Below are 13,852 nucleotides of genomic sequence, written 5' to 3'. Positions count from 1 at the left end.
TCTCTAAGATGAGAAGAATTCACAGGCTTCTTCAAAAATGAAGTATCTAGTTTGTATAAGGGAGGCTATTGGTAACATAGGTAATAAGTTTGTCTGAGGAAAAATATATATGAATTCCTATAGCGCAGCAGCTCTTTTCCATGTCGATTTCAGGGGGGGGGCAGTGTTTATATACAAAACTGACTACAGAGGACAGCTCAGACAAAATTTAGATGTCACATGTCCTCATAACATGATGAATGGTTACGTGACAAAAAAAAAAAAAAAAAAAAAAACGTTAAGGGTGCCTTAACATTATGATCAGGGGATTTAACAAAGTACAACAGTACTGAGTTGCATTCTGTAAAAATACATTCAAGAAAAATTACAATAAACACTACTCAGCGGCAATTTTAAAACTTTATTGTTATTTTCATCATCATCCAATATATATAGATATATAGAAAACAAATAAAAAAAGAAATGCACACCAAAATGTAAATATCAAATAGGAATTCTTCATGGTGAGCAATCATTTCATCTGATATTAACAAAAATGCACTGATGCACCTATCCTGTTACTGAAATATATATTTTTATTCATTTCTTTATTTTTAAAATGAGTCTAGTCACCCCGCATTCACATGTTGATCAAATATACCTGAAGACATCATGACACTGAACACAAATCCAGCACTTGAACCGGTTTCATTTCTTTTGGAGAGTCACAGAAGAGAACAGGACTACTGATTTTGGGCTACGTAAGCATGGCCAGTAGGTGTAGGAATAGCATTGGGCCTCGTCATCACACCGATAAAGCCAGTCTTAAGCCACCAACATATTTGCCTAGGGACAAAGCAACTGGACTCAGCGTCATATTGCCCGCACACATGCACCTAGCCTTATCCTGAACAAGCGCTATCAATGTCTGTTTATAAGCGTGGATCTTGCATTAACATGTATGGGTGTGTTAATCTGAATATGGATTCAAAGCCCTCACATGTTGCAGTCTCATGCAGCTATTACTCAGCCAGATGAATATGTGTGTGTGGCTTTACTTGCGTGGAAAATCTGCACGCTTTTGGGAAGCCTGGCCTATCAGCGTTGCCCGTTGTTTTTGTCTAGCATGCCCCTTGCTGTGGCAGACCCCTACACCTGATCTGCCCGTGTAGGAAACAATGACTGCACTCGGGCCTTTTTTTTTTGTGCTTTTTTCTGGCACCAGTGATACAGTAACTCTCCAAATATGCATGTATAGTATCCTTGTTTGTTTACAAATAAGGAGTAGACGTGTGTAGTCACTACATCAACAATTCATCACTTCTTGGTTGTCTTGGTTCAAGAGGTCCGAAATGATTAATTTCTGTGACCTGGCATACATGTCCTGCTAGGCTGACCATGAAGGAATATTGTATTGTCCTGGCTTGAGACGTGGCGCAATTCATTCAAGGCACTCGCGGCTACTCAGCCGCGTTGAACAGCATTTCACAAAGAGTTCAAATTCCTCACCACTTCAGAGCGGGCTGCAACATGGGGAGAGGTTGGATAGACCTGCTCATAAGGCTCATTAAACCAAAACAATGCAGGGTCTTCATGTCTACAAGTCCATCACACACTTTTGTTATGCATCTCGCATGTTTACTAAACATCAGTGTTTTTTAACGGGGGAAAGGCTGTCCAACTTCTGAAGAGAGACCGATTAGTTTAAATGCACAACTGTACCTGACAAATTTGCGCTCATGATCATAGGCACGTTAGCCAAATCCTCAAAAACTAGAGCAGAACCAGGGTCCAAATTCCAGAACCCGGACTCAAATAGCCTTGAAGTCTTGTTGATTCTGCCGGAGACGGAGCCGAGATCTCCCAGAGGGGGGAGGGAACACTGGGTTTGGCTGCTAGAAGTGATGAGGGTTTTTAAATGCTCCAGCGGTACACAGAATAGTTGAGCAACTTTTTGAACCTCCTTTTGTCTCCTCCGTGGTTAGAAAGAAAATTACAAGGGATAAATTAATAGGAGACTGACATTTCTATTTCCAAGAATTTCTATTTGGAGAAAATGATGCAAACACTGAACACTGTTTTAAAAGGTGTCTGTAGTGTTGGGAAGGTTTTTTTCTGCCCTTGATGAGAAGACTTGTTGTCCAACGTTCAATATGTCCGATGGTCCTCACAGAACGGAGAGGCATCTTTCCATTAGCACCCCCACCCAAAAACAATAATAAAAAAATGCTCAGAAACCAGTCATGAGATAAAAAGACAACACTGAATCAGAATTAGACTTGTCCGGAGAAGGAAGAAGAAGAAGAAGAAAAAAAAAGAGTCAGATCCAGGTCCACACTGTACAATGGAGGAGGGGTAGAGCTCCTTTAGAGACTGTAGTCGAGGACCGGGTTCCTGAATAAGAGCGGCTGGGGCGAACGGAGACCTTCCTCAGCCGTGAGAGGAGAAGATGGGTCGGCTTATGTTACTGTTGGTAGTCATGGCCGTAAGCTCCCACCTAGGACAGGGATGAGGTGAGAGGAAGACAGAAAATAACGTTTTGGTTTTTATGCTTTGGCAACACTGTATCTCATGCTAATAAAGCAACATTGATAGAATTTAATTTGGGGGGGGGGGGGGGGGGGCGGTTATAGATGTATGGATGGATTAATGAATAGAGTAACATAGAATGAGAGATAGAGGTGTGTGTGTATGTATGTCTGTGTTTTAAATGAAAGTTTACCGCATTTTGGTTTTTTTACTGAAACACCTGATTGACACAAAGTTTTGTTCAATTTTGCATTCAATAAGCGACAGAGGACAAAAGTAGGACAGAGGGGTCTGTAGGCTTCAACAAAGGTAGCCACTTTAAACTAACCTAGCCATCACAACGAGATGTTACAATAAGCCACACAATGTAGTTAGCCTGCACTGAAGCCAGTAGCCTGCACTAAGCACCTTGCAGATGGACTGTTCACTCCAAGCCTTAACGACTGTTCTTCAAAAGACACAAATTTAGTGAGTGAGTGAGTTTGGGGGCATTCGGGGGAGAGGGGGGGGGGGGTGCAATAAGGGGCGCACAAGACACTCCTGATGGCCAGTGGCCGGGACGGCTCAGGGGAAGAGATAAGAGGCATGTGGGCCCCCGTTTTGATTTTTGGGGACCATTAGACCCCGTGTCTCCTCTACAGACAGCAATCATAATGATGCCTATCAGGAGGGCCTTTATACAGCAGACCATCAGTCTCAATGAGACGCAGAGATGGACTCAACTTTTTATTGAGACTGATGCCAACTTGGCCATGCTTGCGCCTGCACACACGCACAGACACAGACAGAAACACACAACTGCACAGACACAGACACACACAGAGAGACACACAGAGAGACACACACACACACACACTCTAAACATGGTCAGACTGATGCGCATCTCACACACATAAGACATCCTAACTTAACACACAAGTTGACCATACAAATGACATCAGTGTATTCTGAATATTCTGTAAACATTTACCGGATACATAATACACTTACCGGATACATAATGAGCATTTATCAGCCAGTCTGTATATTGTGGTGTTAGTTTAATTTAACTCTCTGAGCTCTTAGTCTGCCCACCCTCTCTCCCTGACTGACACACACACACACACACACACACACACACACACACACACACACACACACGTAACACGATCAGCAGGAGGAGACTGTGCTGACTGGGCCTAGAGCTGACCTGATGAGAGGTCAGGGGTTGAGGTTCAGACTGTTATCTCTAGCTCTGGTTTCACACTCACTCCCTGCCACTCTGACCAAGTCTGTGTGCTTCAGTGAGAGAGACTGAGCAAGCTTGTGTGTGTATGTGCTTTGTGTGTGCGTGTGTGCGCGCGTGTGTGTGTGTGTGTGTGGTGTTTTGAAAATGTGTGTTAGGTGTTTTACAAATGTGTGTGTGTGTGTGTGTGTGTTAGGTGTTTTGCAAATGCATGTGTGTGTGTGTGTGTGTGTGTGTGTGTGTGTGTGTGTGTGTGTGTGCTTCACGCACGCGTTAGTGAGGTCGGTGCCCTCTTGAGCATGTTAAAGGACCCTTCTGCACAGAGCCCCTAGGAGTCAACAGGTGCCCTCTGACCCCCGTACTCAAGCCTCTTAGTATGGGGAGTGCGACTGACACGGGGCTGATGGGAAGATCTATGTGTGTGTGTGTGTGTGTGTGTGTGTGTGTGTGTGTGGTGGCTTGGTTGCAATCCATTTCACGCTACCAGACAATAAATCCAACCCAGACGCACACGCATCTGTCAATATGAAGTCTGAGCGAGAGTAAATCTGCTAAGTAGAGCTTGAAATACAACCACGTACGACCAGCGGCTGTCTATTGTCTACCTCTGAAATGGCAAAGAGACTCAACCCAATATTCAAGTTTCTGGATCAGACGGGAAGTCTACATGAGATGGCCAACTTTCTTAGGAGACGTGCTCACCTTATGTCGTGTGGGAGTCCCGACTGCTCCAGACGATACTGTATAACAGCTAGTTTGCATAAGGTCTTCAAATTAGGACCTGCAAGAGGGGGGAGCAAGAGGGATAAGAGGAGGCATAAATGCAAATCACAAAAACAAACAAACAAACAAACAAACAAACAAACAAACAAATATAGTCTGTTCAGGACTATACAAATTTAATTAATGTTTTTGTAGCATATAGATTTCAACACTTGTACTTGGTTGAAAGGGGATCTGGGGAGCTTCTAATGAGATTTAATGCATCTCTGCAGGATAAATCTACATAGGAACAGGACCAGTAATTATGTGTATCTCAGACAATTTAACATCTCAGTTCAGTTACAAACCCTATAGTGTTAAATTAATGAATGTTTGTTGTGAAAACATTCCTTCCCTAAAAGAGGCTATATTAAGACCGTATCTCCACATCAATAACGACGGCAATGAGCCCGAGGGCTGAAAATGGTTTGCTCCGACGCCACACGCTGACCCCATATGGTCCTTGCTGGCACCGGCCGAGGACAGGCCTGGCAAATCAGCCTCACGTGGGTCCTGGCGCCCACCCAGCGTTGGGTTCTGCCAGTCCTCGCGATTTCCCCCGGGTTTTATTTTCCACTCGCTTTCCCGCGGCGCGGAGCGGCGTGCCCGCGTGCGCAAAACAGGAAGTAGCTGGCTTTATTTGGTGCCCGCCGGCTCCAGCCGGATGTGCCTGCTGCGAGCCTGGGCCTGTTGCCGCCAAGTAAGAGACTGGGAAGAACGGGGCACCGCAAGGGCACCGCGCCCCGGTAGCTGGCACGTTGGCACACTGCCTCGCGGCTACCCAGCTGAGAGCTGGCGGTGATGTCATTAAACACAGAGGTACACAAAGAAACAAGCATTGGGGGTGGCAGACATTGGCTTCAAGGTTTGGAACCCGAAGTGGGCAGGGTTTGTTTTTAGTAATATCACTGATCCATTCATGAATGCATCCGCAACACTTTCTGCAGAGAGTCTAATTGCACCTTCCAGAACACATGTTGTTTTTTCCCCATCTGTTCCTGACAGTAGAGGTGTGCGCGTGTGTGTGTGTGTGTGTGCATGTGTGTGTGTGACGCGGATACTCACTGAAGTCTAAGATGTAAAGGTCTGAGTGATCCATGAGGTTGAATTCATCACCCATTCCCTGTTCTGGGCAGGGGCTAGAGATAGAGATAGCGAGAGAGGGAGAAAGGGAGAGAGGGAGGGAGGGAGAGAGAGAGAGAGAGAGAGTCAGAACACCAGCAGAAATAAACACAAAAAAGACAAACGCTTCACATGACTCCCAACTTTAGAGAAACAGTTTCCATGAGCTGGATGTTGATCTTGGTCTGTAACTGATGTGTTAAGACTGTGTGATCAACGAACCAGAGCCAAGAGATAGCGAGGAACAGTGGAAGCATTCTAACATGTGTGTGCGCTCAAGTGTTGGGTGCCGAGGCCCAGGATGTGGTCGAGGGCAGAGCGGGCAATACTGGCTTCATGATGGCCTCGGACACAGGATGTGAGCGCTCTTCACTCTTACTCCTCACTTCCTGCTTGTCCACCAATCCCAGCCATACAGGAAAACATAAAGCTGCAGGACTGACAGTAATTATTGGGTAACTTGCACAGATGAGCGTATATTTTGGTCAGATGCCAACCCAAGCTTTAAGAGCTTCATCACATTCAAACCAAGTGGCCCAAATAGATAGATAGATAGATAGATAGATAGATAGATAGATACTTTATTGATCCCCAAGGGGAAATTCAAGAAGAGTGACAAATGTGGGTGGTAACTGGTAACAAGTAAAGTAAATTTAATATTTGCAAGGTCATTATGATATGTTATCTACAAATCAAACCAACCACCCATTTCAGCTATTACTTCAGCACTTTCATTTCAAGGTCTTTCATCATCCCCCCCCCCCCCCCCCCCCCCCGTGTTTACCAATACCAAACTCTCTCTAGTATCCTGTAACAGAATCCTCTCTGATTCTGTCTCTTTCATCCTAAAACCTCAAGTATAGCTATTCATCACTTGAAAAACCCACACACACACATCCACACCCACCCACACACAAAAGCTGTTCAAATGAAGTCTCTATACTAAATCCTTATCAGGGCCAGGCACTTGTTAGCGGTACAGGAAATGAACGGGTCCGGTGTGGCAGCAGACTGGCTTGGCTGATAGAATCCCCCCCTCCTCTCCCCCCCCACCCCAGACCCTATCACCACACATCTGTTTCCTGTGCCCCTCAAACAGCCAGCCAGGCACCTGCGCTATGACCAGTGGAGGACAAGAGGCTACGCCGTCAGTCCAGCTTGCTTTTTCTTGGCTAAATCAAGCATGAACGTTCTCTTCTAATAAAGACTTCTAGCAAACCTGAAAGTCTCTTTGAGTGACTCGTCACTTCACTTGAGGAGGCAGGAGCCACCTGTGTGGTTTTGGGCTCGCCCTTTCATACGTCCATAAAACGCTAAAAGCTGAATCGCGGCAAAGTGCTTTTGCGCTCACAGTGGGAATTGCATCAACTTCCACATCACACAGCTTTGAACGGCTAGTCATTACTCAGCGGATGACGTGGAAAAAGATGCTTTTTCGAACAAATGAAATGGTCAGGATGACGAGCTTATTAAAGTGAGCCGCTTATGTAAGACCAAATTGGTATCCAGAAATATCCTCTGATGTCTCCGCATTATACATGTCTCCTCAGGTATATTATACATGCACTTTTGCTTAATTGGGGAAAAGCCAATCCAGTAACAAAGGCAATCAAACTGGCTGTTCAGACGGCTTAATAAGAATGCAGACTATTAAAGAGAAAAGGAGATGAGTCATTCATATTACATAGGGCAGTGGGTCAATGGACCAATCAGAAGTCATCAACATTTCAGTTCCATCTCAGTCAGCCTTACTAGTCCATTTTACAGACTACTTAACATACTCTGCATGCATGCACCTGTAAAGACAACAGTCTCTCAATAAAATTCCAGATAAAATTATAGGCCAATAAAATCTGTTAGAAAGTGCTAAGAAATAGCATTTAGTAGTTCTGTGGGAATATAGGTGTTTTTCCCCTCGTCGTTTTCTTTCACAGCGATATGAATGCATTTGGTGATGAACAGTCGTCCTAAGAGGTCATGCCCCTCTGAGGACATTTTGAAATGGGCTTGTTTTGGCAGCTTTTGGGCTAATATAGACAGGTAGTCTATGATTTTTGCCAGTTGTTCATTAAAATCTTTTTATTGGACTATAAAGCAATCTCATCAGAGATCTTTTATCCCTCCAATATTGATCACAAACATTTCAGAAAAACTGGAGATTCCACGTGATAATCTACCCCATCTAAACGTTGACCCTGACCTAATTACAGTAATTGCACGCTTTGTAGTAACCTCTAATAGGGATTAGTTCAATTAAATATATTTAAGCAAGGGACAGGCACAATTTACATTAAAGAAATTAGGAAATTCAAGTGTGACTTCCAAGAAATGTAATTTCCAGTAACCACATAATTGGAAATCTGGGGATACCCTTAATTGTGCTATTCCTTAAGTAAGTATCTTTCATCAAAAAGGGTGATCTCTACATAATATAATAAGAGTGCACAAATTTAGAGCATTTAGGAAAAAGGTTTTCTACTTGTACTTTCTCTCAGCCATAGAAAGTGGTCCTCGCCACCACGATTCTCTCCACATCTCTCTCACTCCCCGTCTCCCTCCAGGTTTGTGTTCAGGATGTTGTAAGGCTTTTACGTTCCTAATCTTGGCTAAACAAACAGGGTGGCAGTTTAAAGCGGGTGGGAGAGGCGCGGAGCACGAGCGCTGGGGTCCCAGGGGGGTCCCAGGAGGGGCCAGCTGGGGAACTCATTACACCCCAGTTCTGCCCCCCAGGGGGTCACCTACCCTGGATTACTGCAAGGGGAGGGTGGGCTTTATCACGCCGGCCGTTACATTAGTGCTCACTTGCTCCTATTTATTTACTTCCGCCTGGCGCAGTGTTAATAAAACGTGCCCTATGAACTTGCCTGATGCCCCCGAGAACGTGGCAGAATCCTCAAAACAACCTCTCCTTTATCCCCTCTTGAAAGAAAGAAAAAGAAATAAGGATGAGGTGGAGGAAGAGGAATTTGGTGGACGGAATTGCTCATGGCAGAAGAAGATGCAACTTGACTCACAGTGTTTGAGTTGACTCGATTCATTTGTAAGCTTGGGTGAGCCCAAGGACTTCGGGGAAGATAAGCCAGGGGGCTATAACTAAGAGAGTACACCGTGACAGATAAATAAAGAACATCCCTAATAAATAAATACATCAACAGTCTGAAAAGAAAATTTCCCTCTGCTCTTGCTACTTTTGATTTATTTTCTGATAAGTAGGATACTGACATCTCACAGAAAATAATTAAATTGGTCAACCTGTATTACCCAATGATTTAAGACGGGACAGCCAAGCAAGATCATTCGAATCCCGATACCTTATCTGTGTTCTAACCCTTATCAGAGAGTCCCTCATCCGTGATCAGCCCCTGAGCAGACAGTAGCCCAGGAGTGGAAGAGATGTTCATTCAGCCTCACTGGCTCCCAGTAGCTTCCCTATTACCAAGCGATCACAGGCAGAGATAGAGGAAGTGCATCCCTAATAAACAGATGCCCAACAGAAGCAAAGAGGAATAAGGGAGAGCTCGGTGGGTTTAGACTCTCCCGCACTCATAAAAGACACAGTTAGATGTGAAATTGAGCAGAACCTCTGCCAAACGTCACGGTAGAGTTCACTACCCAAGAGGGAAAAGAGAGGCAAATAAACAAAGAGACAAGGGGGGGAGGGGGGAAAAATAGGGAGGCTAAAGGAGAAGGTGTTGGGATTGGACCGACAATCCACTGCAACCCAGGGGCAAGAGTTTATGAGACTTCCTGGTGTTTGATGGGTTGTCTTCTTGTGTCACACGATCACCAAAGTATCTTTGAGGGGGAGAATTGTCTGCTCCCCCAACCCCGACTCTAAGGCACAACTCTCTGGCCAGAGACATGCTCTGGTTCCATCTCACAGCCCCCTGGCCCTTGTGAAAACACCACTTGCCGGGCTTGACACAACACTCTCCAAGAAATGCTCATAGGGTCTCACGTTGGTTTGAACCCCTGAGAGGGTGTCATCAAGAGGAGTAGATGTTGCAACTTAACGGCCTTTAAAACTGAGCAAGTAGTCTAAGTAACAGCCAGTAGACTACCAGTAAACATTTAACGTGCACCTTTTGGTGGCATGCGCTTTTAGACCAACTCCTTCGGTGCTCAAAAGAACCAAGAGAAGAGGATGAAAGAAAAACAAGGAACAACCTACAAAACACACCTTAAGAATCCCCCACCCCCCGCCCCACCCCCCATAGAACGATGCTTTAAATGATCATTAACAGCCCATTTGTCCTTGTCACATAACCACAGTTGACATTAGACTCCCTTAGACAAGAGGGCAATCTGTGTCCAAGGGCCACATCCTCATTCTTTGTGGGATTTGATCTGTGGTCCTCTTCCTTTCCTACATCCTCACGACCAAGAGCTCTGAGACAACTTCATCTCACAGGAAATAATCATACAACATGACTTCCTGTGTGCTGCCTTATCTGGATGACCAGACCAACAGCCACAGACATTCAGGGAAAAAACTTCAAATTAAAATACAGTTACCCAATAGGATACACAAACAGAAAAAGTGGCAACATATCTATAATTTCACCTTTAATTGGCATCAGTAAAAAACAAACAAGGAATATAGTGCTTTCCTCATAAAAAGTCTCATCACCTTTATTCTAGTGTTAGTGAATACAAGACCATACTAACTGTCAGTTAAAAATGGGGCAGAGATAATTAATCCAATTATGAGTGATAAGCCCCTAAAGATAATGATTAACAACACTTAGACATGGTGCCTATACCCAATTCACCAACGGGACAGAGCCTGAGTCCTGCCTCTTCGTCTCAGATTTTTAATACGCTTTATCTAATTCATGTCTCCATCTGATTGCCGACTTATCCTCACATTCCAGCAAAGGCCTGCTTCCCGCATGCTAATCTCAGTCAGGCTGGGCTAAAACCCTCCTGCTAGGCTATCGGGGCCTCCCGGGAGCTACAATGTGGATTAGGGTCCAGTTTAGATATAGAGCTGAAGCTCAGGTAGACGCTGCGATTTGCTACCAGACAGCTCCCTCCGGCAGGAGGCTGATGTTAGATGATCATTGCACACATTAAGGCCAAAAGGCAGCTAGGGGCGATGAGGCTATAATAATATCTACCCTACACTTCTAAAAGATGACGAAACAAAACAATTATAAGGGTTATGTTTTGGACTGCTAGCCTGCTTTAGAAAGAGGAAATGCTGTTTCTGATTAATCTGGGGGCCTTGAGAACAGGGGGAAGGGGGCTCTGGGGGAAGCTGAGAGAGTGGGTTTTAAATGGTCTCTGTAGACCCTGTCACCCAAATCTTCAGAAGGGAATTGCACTGATACAAATGTTTGGCTGTTACCATGGTCCGTCACTGCCCAACCCAAATAGCCACAGGAAAACAACAAACTGAACTACTTTTCACTGAGGCCAGTGTGCTAATGCATGGGGGGGAAAGATGGCCAAGATTTGATAACGTCAAGACTCCATCCTAAAACTTGTCCTAAAAGTGTGGGGCAGGCCCCTGGGACAAAGAGGGTCAAAGTTGGGTATAGCTTCAGTTTTAACATTTCAGATTCATATTCTGGCTATAAAATCTGTTCATCATCAAATCTTTGTTCTGATTTGAACAAATATGGGAGAACTGACTTTTTCCATCTAATTATTTGTAATGCTATAATAGACATATCAAGTGGCATACTATCATGTCGGAAGTGTTTAGACCCAGAAGAGACATTTTACATTACCATTGTTATGGAACATCTACAGTACCAAAGGATATCATCTAATCACAGTCTGCTGAAGGCTGTACTGTACTGATTTTCTATCAGATGATTCAGATGTGATATGGCACAGGGGAAATTACTAAAAGAATCTTTTTTCATTGTCAACCCTCACTGTCAACTGTGGACCTGCCGTTAAAGACATTTGGGAACCTCTGTCCTATGCTGCTGTTAAAGTGTGGTGCATCCAAGTTAGGTAGGACACATAAATAAACTGTGCATGTCAGGCTGAACCTTGAGATATAAAATCGATCCAATATACTGGAAGTTGAAAAGACAACTACATTCACGGAATGAGGAGCGTCTCTGATAAGGATCATCTGAACAGGAAAGAGAGGAAAAGTGCTTCTTACTAGGAGAGGAAAAATAATGCTCCTAGTTTGTTCTTTCCACCTTGGCCACGTGCCGTATGGTCGCATCCGGTTTGAGGTCGGTTACTCCTTGACTGTGTAGGGGTGTGTGTGGCTGTGTGTGTGTGTGTGTGTGTGTGTGTGTGTGTGTGTGTGTGTGTGTGTGTGTGTGTGTGTGTGTGTGTGTGTGTGTGTGTGTGTGTGTGTGTGTGTGTGGGTACTTTAACAGAGATTATTTAACATAAAAATATGGTCATGTCTAATGTCTATGTGAATTGATAATAGGATTTACTTTACAGCAATACTACTGTATGCCAGAAGACGCCAGGTGCAATATTACGATTGTTCTGTTTGGGAAATATGGCCACAAATCCGTGTTACTATCTAAATGAATGTATGGTCACACTGCAAATGAACTGGAGTTGAATGTCTGGGCACCAGATGTACTGTAGATCTACTTACAGATCCTGTTCTTTGATCATTTTGATATCGCTGTAAGACCCTTTCAAATGCCTTACTTTTGATTAGACCAATTACAATAGCTAACCAAAATAGAACACAATAACACAGAATGCCATGTAACATGAGATAGATATTAGAACAACTAAAATCCCTTGCTCCAACACTAAAAGGACAGCTCAGATAAAAATACATGTTTGTCTCCAGGAATAGTCTACTATGACATCATCACCGAAAGTGTCCGCTCTAAAGACACAAATCAGTTAGTCTGTGCCAAACGACACTGTGGTACACCGACAGGTGTGAGTGTGTGTGTGTGTGTGTAGTCTGTGTGAGTTGCAGTTGTACTCTCAATGGACCTCCATCTCATGGGACAAAGTTCTAACTCACTTGTCAGACACACACACACACACACACACACACACACACACACACACACACACACACACACACACACACACACAGGTGGAAGTCAGATGCCCCCAACAGCACTGGACCATTCTCACTATTGCGTCAAGTGTGTGTGTGCACAAGTGTGTATGGATGAATGTGTGTTCTATGTGTGTTCGGGAGTAGGGGAAATCTACTTTGTGAATGGTTGAGGGAAAGAGAAAGCTCGGCTCAAACAGCGTCAGGGCAGAAATGAAATTACCTCTGCAATTTCCGAAAGCTGAATGGAGTGCAGGAAATGATTCATGACCAATTCATTTTTGAAGCGTGGTTTTATTCTACCCTCAGGATCTTACACTGTGAATGGAGACATGACTGGAGAAAAAAAAAAGGAGTGTCTGAACAGGAGCCTAACCTCATAGAGAAGGAGAAAGAACCTGGCTTACAGGCGGGCCACACTAAAGCGCCCCCTTCAAAGTGTCATTTATTTTGTAAAAAACGGATTTAAAAATGTGTTCAAATGTGCACTGCGCTCTCACAACGGTTGCGGTCAGTTCCACTGCTTATAGTTGAAGCTATAACGATGAACACTGCCTCCCATCCACACAAATACAAAACACGCATACTCGAGAGCAGATGTTGGCTAGATTCAGCTCATTGTCTGTCTGCGCTCCACTCGATGAGGTATGCACCATTCATTGCTAATGGTAATACGGGCCCTCCATTCCTCTTGTGGAGCCCTGTCCATTATCCTCCTGCCCCTACACTGCCATCAAAGGCCTATCGCTTTCATTCATTCAGAAAGGTCATCTTAGCATGGAGAAGCACAGGCAGGGCATTCTGCAATCTCCCAACCACCTCCTCAAAAAAAATAATAAAAAAAAAAGACCTAACCCACCCACTGAACGGCTGCCATCCCAGAGGCATTCAGAAGTATAAGCCTGCTGAAGTGAGAGGGAACGGCCATGCCACACCTGCGGAGCGCCCCCTAGAGGACAATACCCACTCCAGATCATACCTTAGATGGGCAGCCAGCCTATCACCTGTGCGTGGCTAGCTGGATACTGGCATTAATAAGTCAGCGAGTAAATAAATAAATAGATAAATAAATAAATGAGGAGGAGAACCACACAACAAAAGGCACCAAGAAAATGGTGGGTGGCCAGTCGCCCAGACTCTTAATCCCTGTCCCAGCATGCCAATCTGTCAGGCACATGATTACATCCTGTCCCCGTCCCCGACCTCCCTGACGCCGCGCCCAACGC

At 44.6% G+C, this 13,852-nt stretch overlaps 1 protein-coding gene across 4 annotated transcripts in view; it reads right to left on the bottom strand.

Annotated features, from left to right (window-relative positions):
* Positions 1–385: 385 nt before the first annotated feature.
* klhdc3 (kelch domain containing 3) overlaps positions 386–13,852 on the bottom strand; it is a 30,243-nt gene continuing 16,776 nt past the window's right edge. For all 4 annotated transcript variants that reach the window (XM_062519338.1, XM_062519339.1, XM_062519337.1 and 1 more), the window contains exons 9-11: positions 5,561–5,634; positions 4,436–4,514; positions 386–2,476 (exon numbers count right to left, since the gene is read on the bottom strand). In XM_062519338.1, coding sequence (XP_062375322.1) covers positions 2,410–2,476; positions 4,436–4,514; positions 5,561–5,634 — 220 coding nt within the window. In that variant the 3' untranslated portion in view covers positions 386–2,409. The remainder of the gene's footprint in view (positions 2,477–4,435; positions 4,515–5,560; positions 5,635–13,852) is intronic.

Source organism: Sardina pilchardus, chromosome 18 (assembly GCF_963854185.1).
Source record: "Sardina pilchardus chromosome 18, fSarPil1.1, whole genome shotgun sequence".
Taxonomy (NCBI): Eukaryota; Metazoa; Chordata; class Actinopteri; order Clupeiformes; family Clupeidae; genus Sardina; species Sardina pilchardus.
The sequence above is the reverse complement of the archived record's forward strand: the minus strand, read 5'-3'. Positions and strand labels throughout refer to the sequence as shown.